The 18,342-nt window shown below is 41.2% G+C and overlaps 3 protein-coding genes across 8 annotated transcripts; all 3 read right to left on the reverse strand.

Moving 5' to 3' along the window:
* Positions 1-448: 448 nt before the first annotated feature.
* LOC117769131 (membrane-spanning 4-domains subfamily A member 4D-like) lies at positions 449-6,334 on the reverse strand. Of its 5 annotated transcripts, none has more exons than XM_034597775.1 (8): positions 6,319-6,334; positions 4,259-4,334; positions 3,952-4,109; positions 3,678-3,788; positions 3,023-3,079; positions 2,761-2,907; positions 2,506-2,619; positions 449-1,508 (listed from the first exon to the last, which is right to left on the reverse strand). In XM_034597775.1, the coding sequence occupies exons 3-8, from the start codon at positions 4,081-4,083 to the stop codon at positions 1,455-1,457; spliced, it is 615 nt and encodes a 204-aa protein (XP_034453666.1). In that variant the 5' UTR covers positions 4,084-4,109; positions 4,259-4,334; positions 6,319-6,334; the 3' UTR covers positions 449-1,454. The 5 variants fall into 5 exon arrangements, with proteins under 5 accessions (XP_034453666.1, XP_034453667.1, XP_034453668.1 ...); XM_034597776.1 differs by lacking the exon at positions 6,319-6,334 and adding an exon at positions 6,181-6,197; XM_034597777.1 differs by lacking the exon at positions 6,319-6,334 and adding an exon at positions 5,890-6,078 and having other exon boundaries at positions 4,259-4,312.
* A 528-nt stretch (positions 6,335-6,862) lies between these two features.
* On the reverse strand, positions 6,863-12,320 carry tmco6 (transmembrane and coiled-coil domains 6). Of its 2 annotated transcripts, none has more exons than XM_034598583.1 (13): positions 12,142-12,320; positions 11,535-11,641; positions 11,329-11,441; positions 10,589-10,772; positions 10,372-10,476; positions 9,748-9,839; positions 9,482-9,598; positions 9,234-9,348; positions 8,560-8,740; positions 8,339-8,433; positions 8,020-8,187; positions 7,461-7,595; positions 6,863-7,368 (listed from the first exon to the last, which is right to left on the reverse strand). In XM_034598583.1, exons 1-13 carry the CDS (start codon positions 12,230-12,232, stop codon positions 7,351-7,353), a joined length of 1,521 nt encoding a protein of 506 aa, XP_034454474.1. In that variant the 5' UTR covers positions 12,233-12,320; the 3' UTR covers positions 6,863-7,350. The 2 variants fall into 2 exon arrangements, with proteins under 2 accessions (XP_034454474.1, XP_034454475.1); XM_034598584.1 differs by having other exon boundaries at positions 9,234-9,345; positions 12,142-12,319.
* Positions 12,321-12,784: 464 nt separating this feature from the next.
* tcof1 (treacle ribosome biogenesis factor 1) lies at positions 12,785-18,342 on the reverse strand. Its single transcript, XM_034598533.1, has 8 exons — positions 18,081-18,342; positions 17,344-17,396; positions 17,186-17,262; positions 16,772-16,815; positions 16,515-16,689; positions 14,216-15,463; positions 14,017-14,117; positions 12,785-13,394 (listed from the first exon to the last, which is right to left on the reverse strand). The coding sequence occupies exons 1-8, from the start codon at positions 18,186-18,188 to the stop codon at positions 13,362-13,364; spliced, it is 1,839 nt and encodes a 612-aa protein (XP_034454424.1). The 5' UTR covers positions 18,189-18,342; the 3' UTR covers positions 12,785-13,361.

Below are 18,342 nucleotides of genomic sequence, written 5' to 3' on the forward strand. Positions count from 1 at the left end.
TGCAGGTCAAAATCCCCTGCAGCAAAAATAATTTGATCTGTGATGTGGAGTAAAGTCATGTTTGCTGATTGAAATGGAGAAGGGGAGTCTGAAAAGGAAATAGATTTGATGCCAACTTGCTTACACAATAGCTGTGGAGAAATAATGAAAGCATTTAGAGACTTCAACCACAGGTCTAGAGTCTGAATGGCACAAATCTGTTTTTTGAAAAACACAGACAAACCAAAGCAATGCTTCTGCTGATCAGCTTTTTTTCATCTGTATGTCAAACTATTCAAATATATAAATGCACACATTCACATACCTGTGTGTGGGATGTTATCAATGATTATTAAGTGGTCATGTAGGTAAAAACTACTGAGTCTGTCCCCAATTTACTACAGTGCACTGTTTGTATCAGTGCTATCTATGCATAACGATTTATGTGAGTAATTCTATGATCATCAAGCTGAGCATTTTTTTCATCTTTTATTCTGTAATAAACAAACAACATACATCACATTTATTGCATCAAATATAGTTAAGAGCTAAAGCTACTTTAAAAGTGACCCCCGCCCAAATCTGTTCTTCACACATTCACAGGCAAAAGATGGCAACAGGTTTGCAGTTAGGCTCATTATATCACAGTCATGTCGATGAACATCTTGAACTATAGAAACATGTTCATCAAATGCTAAGCTAGGAATATGCTAACATTGAGCATGAACAATCTGCAAGCAGATTCTAACCCAAATTTATTCCAATATACCAAATGTTTTGATTATGATTGTATATTATTTGTCTTTGGGCTAAATGTACATAAGAGGATCACACAGATGATGTTTAAATCACAGTCGGCCCAAACACTGAACATACTGCAGTAATGATGCATCTGATCAGAAATATCAAAGTGTCCACAATACATTGTTGAAACTCTTACTGGGTGGATATGTTTAGATTAAAAACCTTCATGGTTGGATTTCATGTGATTGTGGAGCAAACACAAAAGGTACTAACACCTACTTACTGCAATGTAAATATATGTCTTCCCTTTAAACCTATCACTATAACATTAGGTGATATAACATTGTGTAAGAGTGTTAACTTTCAGGCTTTGATTCAAAGTCTAATGTGCAGTGTGGTTAATGTAATAACGTTAAGTGTTTATACAGTAAGTACACTTAAGCCTTCCTGGATATATTAGTGGTAACTGTGTTCCCCTTAATAAGTGCATTCAAAAAAGGTTTTACAAAAAGCAAATGTGGTTTAGTAATGCATTTCTTTCTTGTCAGACATCTGTGGTTACACTATACACTGTTACACATACTGTCGAGTTGTAATGTAACGTACAATAAAAGCCACTAGGTGGTGTATCATTCACATGTAATATATTGTAGAGAATTGTGATATGTTTACGTGAACTGCAGGAAAACAATATGAAATATTAGTAGACTAATGATTGGAAAAGACTGATCTTAGTTCGGTGTTGCGTCACTCTGTGCTGGCGCCGGGGTGCACCTGACAATAACCTGTTGGAGATATTGAAGTGGAGGCCGGTTAGAGAGCAGGGAAACAAGAAGGCGATGAAATGATGACTGACACAAAACTGGTATAAGATATAGTTGTGATAATTGACATCTGGCTTCCTCTGGCTGCTGATGTCTCTGGTTATTTTATAAATGTATGTGTGAGTCTCGTGAAATTATTGGTTTTACTTAAGTTGCTCTTGAGCTGTTTTTAGGTCTAAATTAGTTTGTTTATATGATGAAATATGATACAAGATTGTATTAGAAATTGTATACATTATTTTAAATAAACATTTGTAATTAATTCTGACCTATATATTTGGTTTTCTGTCATATGTTGTCGGTCTGGACCTAAATGTTTTTGCTGCCAATCAAGGCCAAAATACTAAGATTCTAGTTATGATATGAAGGACCTTGTGAGTCACACGGATATTACTGTGATAAGTCTCAATTTCACCCTATCAACCACATCTGGGGATCATATTTACAGCATGTGAGAGGAGGAAAACAAACGTTTAGGGCACCAAAAAGTAGCAAGAAGGTTCTGGTTTGAATCCCTGTTCCACCTGGGTCCCTATTTATATTCTCCCTGTGTCTGTGTGGGTTTTCTCCAGGTACTCAGGCTTCCTCCCACAGTCCAAAGACATGCAGATTGAGGTTAATTGGAGACGGTAAATTGACCATACGTGTAGATGTGAGAGTGAATGGTTGTTTGACTCTATATGTTGGGCCTGCAATACACTGGTGTCATGGCCAGGGTGTACCCCACCTCTCACCTAATGTCAGTTGGGATTGGCTCCAGCTCCCTAATGAATGGATAAATATAGCTCTAATATTAGCTGTTTCCACCTATTCTTTGTGCATTTGTGTTGGTTGTCTGGAACTTCTGTGCTGGTTCAGAAAAACATCTCCCTCCAAAGGGGTTAATTCAATTCTAATCTCAGTGGGCAACGCTTTTTTTAGATACAATTTCAGAAAAAAAGAAAAGAAAAAGCATTACCTGCGTGTTTGTGGATTTCAGTGCTAAACGTGCGACAGAAGACAAGAAGATGAGGATCCCTGCCGCACACAGAGAGGACGTGAACAGTAAGCCTTCAACACCAAACAGCTGTTCCTAAAGTGTTAGAAAGTGAAAGGGGGGGTTAGTCATACACTGTGAAAAGGTCAATCTCATCTATTTAGTCAAAACAACCAACCAACCAACCAACCAACCAACCAACAAACCAGCCAACCAACCAACCGTGCTGTAACTCACAATTCTGTTTTGGGCCCATTCCTGGTCCAGTGCGTGTCTTGCCCTGTATTTAAGGTAGCCTACATGGGATAAGCAGTACATCCTGAAACCAATGGAGATTACGGCCCCTAAGAGGGAAACCACATACATGGCCAAACACACGGTCACCTGGGAAAGATGAGTTCAACAAAATTAAATGGGTCATTGAGAAAAGAAAGAAAGACTGATGGGTGACACAATAAAATACATCATTATTATGACATAAAAGCACAAATATGCCTACCATCTTCTTGGATGGATGTATCTCGGTGTAGATAGACAGTTTTCCACTGACAAGAAACTTAAAAAACACAACCAAAACACCATGAGCATCATGTTCTCCTGTCATTCACAAATATTTGTTGACAAATGCATGACATACCATCTTAGATCACACATCAAGTTTAAGACTTTGTTAAAAAAAAAACTAAAAAAAAAACAAAGCTCATCTGTACTGGAAAGTGTATTTTGTCATTTGACACTTTCTTGTCCGGAAGCTATGACTAAAAAATTTGTAATATCATCGTGAGGTTGCCAGACAACCAGCAGAGACATGTACGTGATGTGTTGTCCGCTTTGGTAGACAGAGTTTATCTTCCTACAGAGCCAGGCTAAATGTTTTACTCCTGTTTCCAGTCTTCATGTAAAGCTTGAAAACTGGTTGCTTGTCCTTTCACCATTACCATACATGAAATAAAAGAGTGGTATCAAACTTTGCATCTTAATCTTGGAAAGATAACAAATGAAGATCACCCAGTTTTCAAGGGATTTTAGGTGCTTCTCTTAACTATACATTGAATTGGTGATTAAGTGAATGTTATTAGTGAATATTCAACCATTCAAGTACACTATCTCTCCATTTTCAGCATGTGACTGGTAAACACTTGAGTGTTAAGTACCAGAATTCCCTGCCAGAAGGGGATGTAGAATGAACCAGAGGTGTGCACACTTTCAGAGGTCAGATGAAATCCCATCAGGATCTCTGCGCAGCCAAAGATCAGAATGACAATCTAGAAAGGAGAAGAGGAAGGAGGCATTGACTGTACCTACAGCAGAGTGACACTTGTACCGTGGCTCTGTGTAAATCTACTGATGAATAAGACGTAGAGCATGAGTGACTATAACTGTCCATGATCTCAGCTCCGTGTGGCCCTGCAATGTTTGATGTCCTACCCCAAGAGCCTTGGGCTCCTTCCGGATAAATCGATGCAGGGGTTTGCTGGTCATCAGCACCTTCTGGTCCGCCGCCTGGTTCCCATCTTGTCCTGTTGCTGTCGCTCTAGTTGTTGGCTCAGGGCCCTCCATTGCCAGTAAAACTATATACGCTGTGTCTGGCCGTGGGAGTAGAGAGCAAGAGTTAATCGAACCAGATGAATACTGTGGTAAAGCAGAATGACTCCAGACAGGCCACAGTGCTGCAGGCAAAAAAGTAGTGTGCAGAAGATTGCAGGGGTTTGAGCAAAAACATGAAGTGACCCACCTTGTTTTAGTTGTAATGCAGAGGAGGAGTGTGAAAGATAACGGGAAGAGAATGCTGAGGGTGGAAAGAGGAAGTGAGGAAATCTGAGACTTTTTCTTTTTTTCTTCATGAAGGGGAGGAGCTGGACACTTTGGGAAGTTGCAGGCCGAGGCTGTTCCACACTAAAGCCACTAAATCAGAGCTAAATCCTACTGAGATCTGTGTGTATATACAGGCACATGAATACACTGTTTCAATGTCAAACAGATATCAAAACTGTCTCCCTGGGTTGAAGCCAGCGATGATCTCATTGTGTTAAATGAGGAACGCTTTATTTCATTGACATCATTTTGTATCTCTATGGGTGTGGACATTCTGGATGTGGTTGACGATGGACTTCCATTTCACAACCTTCTCTGGTCCAGACTTTGAGGAAGTCGCTGTCCAGTAAATTAAATTTTTGATGCCGAGCAACCATTTGTTCACCACCAGACACTCCTTATTTTTGGAAGAAAATTATGAATATCTTATATTTAATAGATTTTCACAAAAACAGCAATTTGCATGTGAAATATTAACACTGATGTAAAACCATTGAATTATTCATGTTTTATTCATCACCTGGTGAGTCTGCCCTCACATCTCCAACCACTGCAATTTTGTTCTTTTGTTTCAGTTCCTCAAACATGGTCTGCTGTTCCTTTTTCCATTTGTGATTGATTGCAGGTTCCAGAAACATCCTAGCATGTCTCCTGAAGGTGTCATGTTGGAACATCTGAAGACTCATGGCTCTGCAGACCTAAACACAACAGCAGAGCAAACTTTAAATGTAATTGTTTAACAAAAGTCAGACTTGGATTCACACCCTTGAGTTTCTATAACACTTTTGCGACTTGGGTGAAGGATCCACCAGTAAAATAAATGGCAGCAGATAACTGAGGATTTCCGACAGGAGTGCTTCCCCTGATCGGTTGGCTCTGCCACTTCCTGGTGTACTGGCAGTTTGGGCAGTGACTTTGCAATGATTAACGTGCTGGTGAAAGTCATCGTGTTATTGTCTTGTATCAGCAGCTGCAGCAGGAGGAGGGTGGATCCTTTTTTTCACATGTTTACTCCAGACATGGAGAGTGAACGTTTCTCACGTGCTGCCAATAGGTGGTCTGAGTAATGATGAGTATTTGCCCGTGGGATGTCATGGAGCTAGCTACACTCTGAGCTGCGTCTCCATCACCTCCACTCTCACTGACAATTATTTATTTTCGTCCATTCACGTTAGAAAACAACAACAGCTCCTCGTTAGCGAGTCGAGCTGGTTTCATGAGTTGCTTCTAATTTCCAAACAACTGGATGAATACAAAACTTTGAGGGATGGTTCTAGATTCGTCACAGGTGTTTAAATAACACCATGACTTTTATGGGTTAAAAAAAAGAAAAAGACACAGTGTAAACAGACTGTTTGGTGCATGACTCGGCTGCACTGTTGTGTGCAAATCACAGTTAGCTAACAGCTAGCTGCGCCAACTTTACCCAACTTAGCTGCGGGAGCTAACGTGCTACAAGCTACAACACCGTCTGTGCTGAAACGTTATCCAGGAGATATTTTGACCGACTCTTAATAGAGAACAAATATTAAACTGATATGTGTCACTAACGGGTTTTAATTCCGGGTCTTCATCGCGGCCCTTTACAGAGGGATCCGCCCCGTCTCTCAGCAGAAGCCTGGCCGCAAATCCAGCCTCATGCCGGGATCTGTTGGTGAAACAGTCCTCGGTGAAGTGGCGTGAACACAAACACACAGACGGCTGCTTGTGGCAAAGGCGAACAGAGGAAATCTTCCGTCGCAACAGTGGGTGTGTCCCTCTATCTGCTGAGTGTGTGTCCCTCCATCTGCTGGATGTGTGTCCCTCTATCTGTTGGGTGTGTGTCCCTCTATCTGCTGGTTGTGTCCCTCTATCTGCTGGATGTGTGTCCCTCTAGTTGCTGGATGTGTGTCCTTCTAGCTGGTGGATGTGTGTCCCTCTATCTGCTGGGTGTTTGTCCCTCTAGCTGGTGGATGTGTGTCCCTCTATCTGCTGGGTGTTTGTCCCTCTATCTGCTGGATGTGTGTCCCTGTACCTGGGCCACGTGTCCAAATACACACGTTCCAGGTTAAAGGGATAGTTCACCCAGAAATGAAAATCCACTCATTATCTCCTCATCACTATGCCACTGGAGGTGGTGGGTGAAGTGTTTGAGTACTGGGAAATATTAATGTTTCTTAAAAATGAAGATGGCATTAATATTAGTATGTCAACAGTGCACAGGAGTGTCGAGTCGTTGGGATTGTTCAGGAGGAAAGTCCAGTCTGTGTCCTGGAGTTCGCTCTCTTCCTACAGGAGCAGTTAAACCAACACAGGATGCTTCATGGATATAAATGTATGCATTTGAAATGCATCCAAACCGGTTTGGTAGTGACTCAAATCTTTATTACGAGATGTGCATGTCTGTGAATGCAATGGCTTCTGTATATTACCTCTATTATTTTACCTATTTTACCTGAAAGTAAAAAAAAAAAGAAGCAAACTAGGTCCCCTCAACCTGAGATTAAAAACTAAAATATCCTCAGAAATGATCACAAAACCACAATTTCATGTTTTTCCTCAAGATGTTTATTAGTATATTTGATAAATGTAAAATTGCATTGGATTTTTTGGCTGATATCTAAAATCCATGATCATCACCAGAATCACAAAAAGGTAGTTTTCATCTCCCTCATTCCAGATATTTACAGTCAGTTTTCATTTCAATAAGTCCACTACAGTTATACATATAGTCACATTATTGTGCATAAGTACTATTCTTTACTGTCTCTCATTCAATTTTAGGAAAAGGTTTGTGATTGAGTGTAAATCTAGAGGTATAAAAAAAACTTTACTTCATTGTTACAGTTATTAAAATACCATTAGTAACAACACTGATATCCAATGGTAAAACATCATTGTTAAATATAAAAATAGCATCTCTTTCTCAGCACACACAAGTGAAAGTATAAAGACGTTGTCCTGTATCATTAGGTGTGTCCACGTGGCCACACTGTATCCTGTGTGTGTGTGTGTGCGTGTGTGAACTCAGCATCACGGGACGTTGTCCACCTGCAAAACACCAGATCAAATTAGTCATTATTGAATTTTGAATTAGTCTAAATTCAACAAACAGAAAAATCTGTAAGAATAAAAGTCTTTACTGTGAGGTCTGACGAGTGAGTCAGTAGGTGGTGCTCCAGGAGGTATGCTGCTCTTCGCCTCATCTCTCCTTCACTATTGTACTGAATGGCTTCTAACAGTGAAACTCCACCAAGCCTCACAAACTCGTCCGCCACCTAAAAGGAAAGAGCAACCAGCATCTATGAGATCTCAGTTGTTATAGATGTTACAAATACAGGTGCTGAATAAAAGCTAATCGGCATAATCGCATTAGTTGTTTCACGTAGGCCATTTTCAGACATGAACATCTTATGGATTTCCTTTTACATTTGCGGAACGCAGCAGGATATTTAAGTCAGACACATTCACAACAACAGGAAAATGTCAGGAACATTCAGGTGAGGGGAGTTGCCTGGTTAGAGCTTTGAAGAAGGCAGGATGTGGTGTATAAATTCTGCTGCAGACATGTTTTTGTTTACAACACATCGAAGATAGAGGTAGAACCAACAACTGACTCAACTGTAGTGTAGCTTTTTGCACTGACAATACTTCAAGTTGGCATTTTTGACAGTGTCTTCTAAGGTGAGGAGCCTTTCTTACCTGCTGTGTGCTGAGGACCAGCATGAAGAGGACCTCCAGACTGAGGGTCACCATTTCTTGGTCAGCCATCTTAAGTGTTGCACAGAGTGTAGACACCAATCCAAGCTGGGCCAGCTGGACACAGAACTCCTTTTTTTTGTGGGCGATGTTTGCTAGAACTCTGAGGACCTGACAAGATGACACAGACCAGTGAGATTAGGTGTAACATTGTACAAGAGTGTGAGGAAGACAGGGCTCAAATAAAAACTATAATGTGACCATCATCTGCCACTGTGGAGAAATATTACAAAAGCAAAGTTTGGCCTTTGCTTTCACTTACCATTGTATTTATGCCTTGAGAGAAAGGCAGAAGCTGGATAAGTCCAGGGACCAAGTTGAGAGAGAGCAGAGCAGAGCAGAAATCACTGGAGGCAGCTGGAACAGAAATTGATGGGAAAGGCATTGGAATAAATCATCCCCAGGTGGGAAAAGAAGGAAACCCTCCCCGCAAATTCTAAAAAAAACGAAGTTGGGCACAAAACAGTGACAGAGCAGTCTTACCTGTGAGGTTGTTGAGGACCCAGGCGCTCTCCCTGGCCAAGGCTGGCTGGGTGTGTGGGTAGGCCTGAAGAAGAACACACACAGCAGCCGCAAGTCGTACGTCGCCTACTTGAGTGCTCAGGCTGTCCACTGGGCAGAGGGACAGGAGGTTTCCCACACACCGCAGCACAGGACAGACAAGCTGAAGATGCACAACACATAAAAGACCATTAACAGGTTTTCATATTTTAACTGAAGGATTTTTAATGACGTATAGTTACACGCATAGGCGGTTTTCCTGCCTTTAATATGAAAAAAGAAATCAAGGTAAAAATATGTTCAGGTTGATAACTTTTAAATATAGCGCTGTTATCAATAACTAATCTCAAGAAGTGCCCTTTCTTAAACGCACCAATCAGGAAAGTCATACCACGACATTAATGCATAAAGAAAACAATCCTTTTTTTAATATAAATAACTGATTGTTTACCTGCCTCAGCAAGCTGATTGTCATACCTCATTGACATGAACCAAAATATGAAAACATAAGATATACTTGTGATAAAGGTGCTGATACACATTATATGATAGAATATACAAGAATGCAAACAAAACCGAACAAACAACAAAGCAAGGGAGTTAAAACCAAACAAACAGATTATGAAATGCTGTATTTGATCCATTAACGTCCTTACCAACTCCATTCCTTCTTCTTTCTTTCCTTCAGCGACAGCATCACCTAGTGACAATAACAAAGAACTGCACTGCAGCAGGGCCCCACGAGCCAACAGCTCTCTGTTGTCCTCACTGCTTCAGATAGGATAAGAAGAGAAGAGAGGCAGATCCTTGTTATTATGATCAGTGAAATCACATTGTTTGTGAAGCAATGACATCTTGTCTGTAAATATAAACAGACGGTTGACACTTGCTGAGAATATCCTACCTGCATGCCAGGTAGTGGAGACACCACGCACACTCAATAGCAGGTGCAAGGCCAAAGTTTGGGTCTGGAGTCAGGACTGATAGCAATTGTGTAGGTAAACTGGAGGCCAGGACCTGCCTGCAGACACAGAGGAAGATCATTCAACAACTGAGGACAGCATCTAATGACAGTAAAGCCTGACAAAATAAGTGATTTAAAAAATTTGTAATAGAGCAGTAGAAATCGAAAATTGAGAGATGAGTTGGCGTGCAGTTAAGAGTGCTTACGGGATTATTTTCTCTGCTGCATCTTTGGCCTGGAGAAGCTGAGAGAGGGTGAACCCCACCGCCTCCACCACTGACAGATTATGTCTCTGGTTCTGGACACAGAAAAATCACCAGTTTAGGTGATAATCACAATCAGATTTTAATTTACTTTCTATGACATTTACTGACATATTACCAAAGACACAGTGAAGTAGAGTCCTGCACTGGGTTGAGCACAACAGAATTTTTACATCTAAACAAGATTATATCGAAACTAGTCAGCCGCAAGGATTGATTTTATTGTGAAATTTGATAATACCACATTTGACCACTTCCCTTCTGCTCAATTAACTGTCACAAAACTAGCTGGTACATCCAAATCAATCATGTAAAGAAAAAAGTAGCCAGCAATGAATACGTTCTTAGTGGCTTTGCTGCTTGTATATAAAGTGCCACAATGCATAAGCTTTTGATCGGCACGTCATTGATGAGAAAACACAATGACAGCTGCAGGAGCACAGGTGCTGCGACAATTCACAGATACTTTTCCAATAACTCAACCACAAAAACAGGAGGACAAGGACTCCTCGCTTCCACCTGAGGTGCTTTTACTATGTTAAGGACCAATGAATGTTGTTCGGTTACCTCTAGGCAGTTGGCCAGAGCTGGTATGATTCCCTGGGCCAGGAGTTTCTCTTTCACAATATCACTGTCTGGGAATAAATTACCCAGCGTGTAGAGACACAGCTCCTGTGTACACAAGAATACACACACACACACACACAAAGTAAAACAATAAATAATAATAACTTCATGATAAGTTGATAATATTACACACTGTCTGCTATGAGTAGCTACTAACAGTGAACTTGGTGCTCTGGCCAGACAGGTAGGTGAGCAGGTAAGGGGTGGCAGGCAGACAGGCTGGGGCCACATTGGTGTGGGGAGAGTGAGACAGCTCATGAAGACAGCGGACAGCATGGAGACGGCACTGAGCATTAGAGCCAGTGAGGAGACTGACCAGCAGATGCATACTATTCTCCTGCCTTAAAAGAAGAAAGATACACAGACATGTCACATGATAGAGATTAAAGAAAGCAAACAATAGTGTCACTTTAGATGATTTGAGCTGCTTTCAGACATGCTCTGAAGTCCAGACATTTTCCAAAATGTTTCCTGATAGCCCCCACGAAAACTGTCTGGAGCCCATCTAAGAATAAAGCGGGAAAATCTGCAGAAAATTCACAGCTAGCAAGTGGGTGAAAAATATCCCAGGATGAAAAAGAGAAGGCACATGAAGAAGACGCAGACGTCAACTTGGAAAGACGATGAGATTCGAGAGCTTTTGGTGATAAGAGCCGACTCCAGTGTTGCTGTGCTGTGAGAGAAAATGTGTGATATCCGCACCAGGTTTTATATGTCATGTCCTGGCCCCTGCATGCTCCACCCAGTAGCCTGATTGGTGTTGTGAATGTATGTGACCCCGACAATCTCCTGCTACATTCTTCATATGTTAAAAGCAAAAATGTCTGGACCCAGATTTCTGGACATTTTCCCGAGTTCATGTCTCAAAGCGGCTTTCATGCGGCGACACCACTGTACTTGATGAAGCTGAGCTGTGCTGAAGGGCCACGGAGAGCGTTACTCAGGGCTCTCAGGTGGGTCTCCCTCTCAGGCCCGCTGTGTTGAAGTTTGTAGAGCAAGCTGACCACGTCCTGGGGAATTGAGCACAAGGTTCAAATCTCACTCAAGCCTTCATTTAATGAAAATACCGAACAAATAATCGATCTATCGTCTCTCTCTGTCACCTGTTCTCCTGACATGGTGTCCATGGTGACCTCCGGCTGTTCCTCATCCTCATTCAGCAGGAGCCTCTTGCTCACCAGCTGTCTGTCTCTGCGGGCCTGTCTCAGTGCTACAGCAACAAACATGGACAAACTTCAGTGAAATTAAAGCAGCTTGTACTTGGTTGTTGATTGTCAAGATGTTCCACAAGCCATCAATTTGACAAGTTCATGGAGAAAGCTGTCATTGTTTACTACACAAATGTCACAGTCGCTGTAGGATGCATCAGTTTAGTGTTAAAAAACAAATATGAATTTATATTTAAGTATAGTCTAATCTATTGCTATATATAGGTGATGTGTTATCGTCTGGTATTAAAGACTGGATGATTGTTTAATCTTCATTTGAGCAAATACTGTGAAACAAATGCTAGTTTACCATTAGCATGTACATACTGTATATCGCGTACACTTACTAGTTTTTACACAAATATGTTTAGCTTGCTTCCCTTTCTTGTAAATAAGCTTCAACTGTAACAGAAGCATGAATTGGTCTTTAGCTTCTCTTTATTCTAACCTTCACCACCACCACGGACTTTAGGTTAAAAACACAGCGACATTAGGAACAAACCTTTCTCGTGCTCCCTCCTCTTCAAGCGGGCCTCCTCTGAGCTGCCGCCCTGTCGACCCGCTTTGTGACGAACTCTGTTCAGCCTCCACATCCTCGCTCCTGCTCCGCTTGGGCCACAGGCTGAATGTAAACAGTGCTCAGCTCGCCATGTTGTGATCAGGGCTGATGCATTTCACCAGTGATGATGATTGGCTGTGACATTCTTCTTCTGTCTCCTCTGCCCCTTGACAGCTGCTGCAGCGCCACCTAGCGGGTTCTTATGGGAGACTAATCAGTATTGTATAGAAGGTTTTTTTTTAATCTATTTATCTATGAATATCTATCTATCTATCCACCTACCTACGCATCTATTTATATATATCCATCTATCCACCTACGTACCAATCTATATATCTATCCATTTATCTATCTATCTATCCTCTTACCTACCCACCCATCTATTTTATCTATCCATCCATCCACCTACCCGTCAACCTATCAATCAATCAATATATGCATCCACTAACCTACCTACCTACCCATCTATCTATCTATCTATCTATCTATCTATCTATCTATCTACCCATCTATCCATCCATCCATCCACCTACCTACCTGTGCATCCATCCATCTACTTTTCGTAACAACACTTCAGACATGGTTACAAAAACTACAGCGTTTTAATTTGTATTAAAGCATAATTTACAGAGTACATATGAAAGTTTTATCCAACAGTTAAAAAATTCTTTAAAAAAAACATGCAACTTTCATCCAAAATACGCTATTAACAGAATTTCCATCTTATTTTGTAAAAATCTCCACTTTCCGAGTGCCCCTCCAGTTCAGATTAGTTTAACATGGTAGACTGAAGGAGAATGAGATTCAAAAGATACGACTCGGTTCAATGTGAATGAATTTCACAAATATCCTGAGAGGGATCATCCATTCAATTAAACAGTTACAATCCCCTTCTAAATATTTAAGCCATTAAAATGGGAATCACAATACAAAACACAGTAAAAAAACAACAACAAAGACATCTATGACACAATATGCCACATTTTGTGTAGTAAAAACTTCAAATAAAATAAAAAAAGTACCCAAATAAAAAAAAAAAAAAATGCGATCCATCTTTACATTTTGAAGTGATCATTGAAACCATTAAAACATGAATGGTAACTGGGTGGAAAGGATGTGTTGACTTTATTCTGTGGTTGTGCACTGATGAAGAAAGAACGTCTTCATGACTCTGTGTTCTTGGAGGATTTCTTTTTCTGTGGAAAATTTCAGACAAGGAGAAAATTAATGGATCTGAAGAATTATCCTCTAGCACTGAAAGCTCGTTCATTTTGCCCCCAACAATGACATAAATTTAGCTGCACTGAATTTCTCCAGAAATTATCCAGCTCCCTATTCAAAACTCTGGAGAATACAGCAGGATAATGTCTGCAGAATTCACGACGAGCGTGCGGGTCTGTCGATGACGTTTCTGACATGTGACGACGGATATGAAACAGAAAAAACTAAAATAATACAACCTCAGGATGGAAAAAGGGGTCAAACACATAGAAGATGTTGACGTCCAACTTGGAAAGACAACGAGATTCAAGAGCTTCTGACCGACATCGGTGTGTCAATGTGCCCTAAACAGAAATATGTGATTTCTGCAGCTGAATCTAAACGTCACGTCCCGCCCCTTGCACCCTCTACCCAGGCTCCACCCGTCACCTAAACGCTCCTGTAAACACGTCAGGACAATCTCCTGCTGCGTTCCTCATATGTCAAGGACAAAGTCTGGATAATGTCCAGATGCAGTTTTTCTGGACATTTTCCAGAGTTCATGTCTACAAAATGGGTTTTCTAACACATTTAATGCAGAGTACAGTATTGTGATACCTTTTTGTGGGAGTCACTGGAGGGTGTTTCTATTGCTGTCGTGTCTTGGACTGACCCTGCAGGCGTCTGTAGGACCTCGGGTGATTTCAACTTGCTTTTCTCTGAGAGAACGACAAATGAGTTTAGTGAATTGAGTGAACAGAAACTTACAAACACAAAGTTTATATTTTGTCTCGACTGGTGTGATTTATCTACGTACTTCTCCTCTTCTCTGTTGGAGGACTGGGTGTCTCAAAGATGGGTTGAGGTAGTGGATCTGCATCAGCAGAATTATTTTCCAATGATGAGTCCCTTTTTTTCTTCTTCTTCTTCTTCTTCACTGTAGTCATCTGCTCTGGCGTTTCCCCTCCGTCAAAGCTCTCGCTTTTCGTTATCGTTATATTTTCTTCAGCAATCTGCTCCGACACATCAATATGATCAGCTTTATTCTTTTTCTTTTCTTCAACTATCTGCTCTGGATTTTCCTTTTTCTTCTTCCTCTCTTTCTTCTTGTTAACTATTTGCTCTGAATTGTCTTCACCATTAGCAGCCACATCTTCCTTCTTCTCTTCTGTGATCTGCTCCGTAGTTTCTTTATCTTCTTCCACTTTTTTCTCTGACTGTTTCTTACTGTCCACTGTCTTCTTCTTCTTTTCTTTCTTCTTTTCAACATTCTGCTCTGTATTTTCTTTTACTTCTTCAGCTGCCAACTCTTGATTTTCCTCAGGTGTCTTCTTCTTCTTCTTCACTTTTTTGTTTTCGGCTGTTTGCTCTGGCTGTTCCTCATTATCAGTTTTCTCCTTTTTCTTTTTCTTGGGTTTCTTTACTTGTTCTGGTGGCTCCGAAGTTTCCTCTTTAACAGCATATCCATTTTTGTTTTTCTCTATTGCTTCCTCTTCATTCTCCTTCTTTTTCCTGTCCCCCTCTTTCCCCTTTGTCTTCTTCTTTTCCTCCACAGATTTACCAACAGATTCTTGCTCTGTGGCATCTTTCCTTTTTTCCTTCTCTTCTTCACTCTCTTTTTCTTGTCCGTCTCCTCCAGTGTCATTTGCATTCCCTTCCACCTTCTCCTCATTCATCTCTTTCTTCTTCTTCTTTTTCTTCTTTCTGGGCTCAGACGCTGTCTCATCATCTTCGATGACTTTCCGTTTCTCTTTCGTTGGCGTCTGATTTGAAGGAGAGACGCTGGATGGAATCGGTGTGTCCTCAGCAGCGTTGAGGCTTTGCTCTTGGCTCAGGGCGAGGGAGGAGGCAGCAGGTATCATCTTTTTCTTTGGACTGCTCTTCTTCTTGTTATTTGTTGGCATCGCTATTTCATTCTTTTCAACTGTCCCGTCATTCTGTGTGAGAGTGGGAGTGTTGGTTTTTGTAGGAGGCTTCGTCGGGGGTTTTCTGACTCTCTTTTTCTTGGGTGGGGGTATAGAGGAATCCAGAGCGTTGATGGTGTCCATCTTGGCTATGTCAGCCTCTGCGGACAGGGTAAACACGGTGAATACATTGAACAAACAAGGCAATGTGGCACCATCATTTAAAAGAAAACATAAATTTTCTGTGGTGACGTTCGTTCATGGGTGGTTCTGTTCCGACTGCTGGTCTTTCTCCTTTTAAGTGAGACGTCTTTTCATCTGCCACCATTCCCTGCATTTTCCACTCCTCTTAAGCTTCTCCACCATCCAATATGTCTCTTTTAATACCAACACATTAGCTGTAACTAACTCCAGTGAAGTGGGACTTGTTTCGACCTGTGTATTTCTGAGCCTGTCGCACGTCACAGATCTTAATGAACATTTGGCGTGCTGATTTGCTTATGTCAAAGCAGTGGAACTGAAATGTCAGGTTTCTTGGATCGACATTAAAGTAGACTGAAGTTTGAACTTGTGGGCAAACTCTGTGGCTTAAGACTCATTTAATATGGGTCAAAGAGAAACGGTTCCTATATCCATTTGAAAATCTCCAGCTCCATATGTATCTAAACAGTATGCTGCTATTCCCAACATAAAAAAATAACATCATTGTTAGAGATCAGATCAGTAAAATCTGAATTGCAAAAAAAAAAGTTAGTTAATAATGTCATTGCGGAGATATCATGACTTATCTGAAGTGGAGTACACATAACTAATTCATTACAATGTTGTTGAACAGTAGTGAGTGATCAGAAACACACAAAATACTGATGTACTTCTTTGGTGACCGCTCTCCCACTGCATACTGTGTTGTTAGAATTACAACATGGCTGGAATGCTCCTTCAGAGTCTTCGCTGCAGCAGTTGTGTGTCGACATTGTGTGTGTTTGTTCTGTCACAGGTTCAACTACCACTCGGTCCATCACAGGTTTTACAGGGCGGTATGACGGAGATGGTCCATGAGGATACAGAAAGTTCAATCTTCATTCACCTAGTCCCTAAGTGTATGGCTCCAACACACCCACAGCCACCAGTTCTTAACATACGCAACCACAAACCTTTGCATATTCTCTCTCTCTGTCGCTCTCTCACACACACACACACACACACACACACCTGTCAACTGCTGCACCAGTTTCTTCCATTTCTCTACGTCCAGGCTGCTGTCAGAGTCTGAATCGTCTCCACCAGCAGACACGACTTTGTCCTTGGTTTGCGTCTTTGATTTCTTTGCCTTGGCATCACTTCCAACAGATTTCCCTTCACTTTTTTTCCTTTTCACTGGCACGGCCTTAAAGAAAAAGAGGACAACACAGTCAGCTTATTGTGGATAAAGAACAGCCACGATTTAAAAATTAAAAATGTAATCTCACCTTTTTGGCTGTTTTCGTCCCCAGTTTCTCTTTCTTTTTCTTTGCTACAAATACATGTACAAATGTGTATAATGGGTTACAAATGTATTCAACTGCCCAAACCTGATTCGTTTTATTGTTCAGTGAATAAATAAGATGTACCAACAGGTTGGATGAAAAAAAATTAAAAAACATTGAAAGTTTTTAAAGCATCCTTAAGTTTAAAAATAAAAGAGGGAAAAACACAAGCTAGACAGGACTGTTGACTTTAAGGTCTTCAAAGAGTTACCATGGTTTCATCCCGGACATTTTCAATCATTAGATAAATAAAATGGTAATTTAATGTGACTATTCAAAATATTTCAAGCCCAGAATCACGTTAACTTTCAGCGCTGCACATTTAAAGTCAGTTTTGGGGAAATGAGTGAGTCAGACCTTTGGCGGGAGTCCCTCCTTGTTCTTGAGATTTGGAGCGCTTGGCTGAGTCAGACTTCCGTTTCTTTTTTGAGTCACTGTCAGGAAAACCAAACGTAGTGTAAATCTTCTTGCAGCTACAGACTTCCTGAAGAGAAAGATTGCGAAATCACACTCACCCTAACCACGAACTGTAGATGTCCAGTAACGACTCAGATACGTCTGTCTTCCCCTGCAGACAATTTAAAAACAATCCGAAAATTAAACACACACTGATTAGACAGTTTATTGGGAACTGTAGATCTGACTACATGGGACACAACCTTGATTTATTGGTGTTTATCTCAGGAGACCTGTCCTAGCAATAGAGGCACAAATGAAAATAATCACATCAGCGTGGGTCTTCATTCCAGGAATTATTGCAATGCAAATTAAGAAATCTAAAATTGATCAAGTTATCAACTTCAATTTCAGATGACGTTTTTCTCATGTGTGCTCCGTGTGATCTCTTCAGGTGGTGGAGGGCCTGATCGCCTGTCTGTGTGTGTGTGTGTGTGTATGTGTGGTATTACTGTATATCGTGGGGACATAAAGCTGTTCACATTGTGGGGACTTGTCCTCTTTATGGGGACAAAAAGCAAGTCCCTATAATGAAAACAACAATTTAAGGTACACACGTGTTTTAAGGTTAGGTTTAGGTTAAGATAAGTCTCCAGGGAATCAGTGCAAGGCAAGTGTGAGTGAGTGAGTGAGTGTGTGTGATTGTTTGTCTGTGTGTGTGTGTGTGTCAGTGTGTTTGTTAAGAGTGTGAGAGCGTTTGTGTGAGAATGTGTGATCGTGTATGTGTGTATGTGTGTTTGTGTGTGTGTGTGTGTCTGTGTGAGAGTGTGTGTGTCTGTGTGTGTGTGTGTGTGACCTGTGGGCTGTGCCTCTCCAGCTCCTCTGCAGCTGAAGGGAAACCATGCTCCTTCAGGTGTCGGTGGATCAGCCGGATCAGCTTGTGCTGTGATGCGTTCACGGACATATCCGACACACGAGGACGAAGACAAATACACGCGCGAAAGTAACAACTGGGAGGATTTTCATATTAACACTGGAAACATCCTTCAGATCGAAACGTCTCCCGAAACTAAAACCCGCATGTTACCGTGTTGCACTCTGAACTGAGGAAGTAGTTT

Source organism: Hippoglossus hippoglossus, chromosome 10 (genome assembly GCF_009819705.1).
Source record: "Hippoglossus hippoglossus isolate fHipHip1 chromosome 10, fHipHip1.pri, whole genome shotgun sequence".
NCBI classification, from domain to species: domain Eukaryota; kingdom Metazoa; phylum Chordata; class Actinopteri; order Pleuronectiformes; family Pleuronectidae; genus Hippoglossus; species Hippoglossus hippoglossus.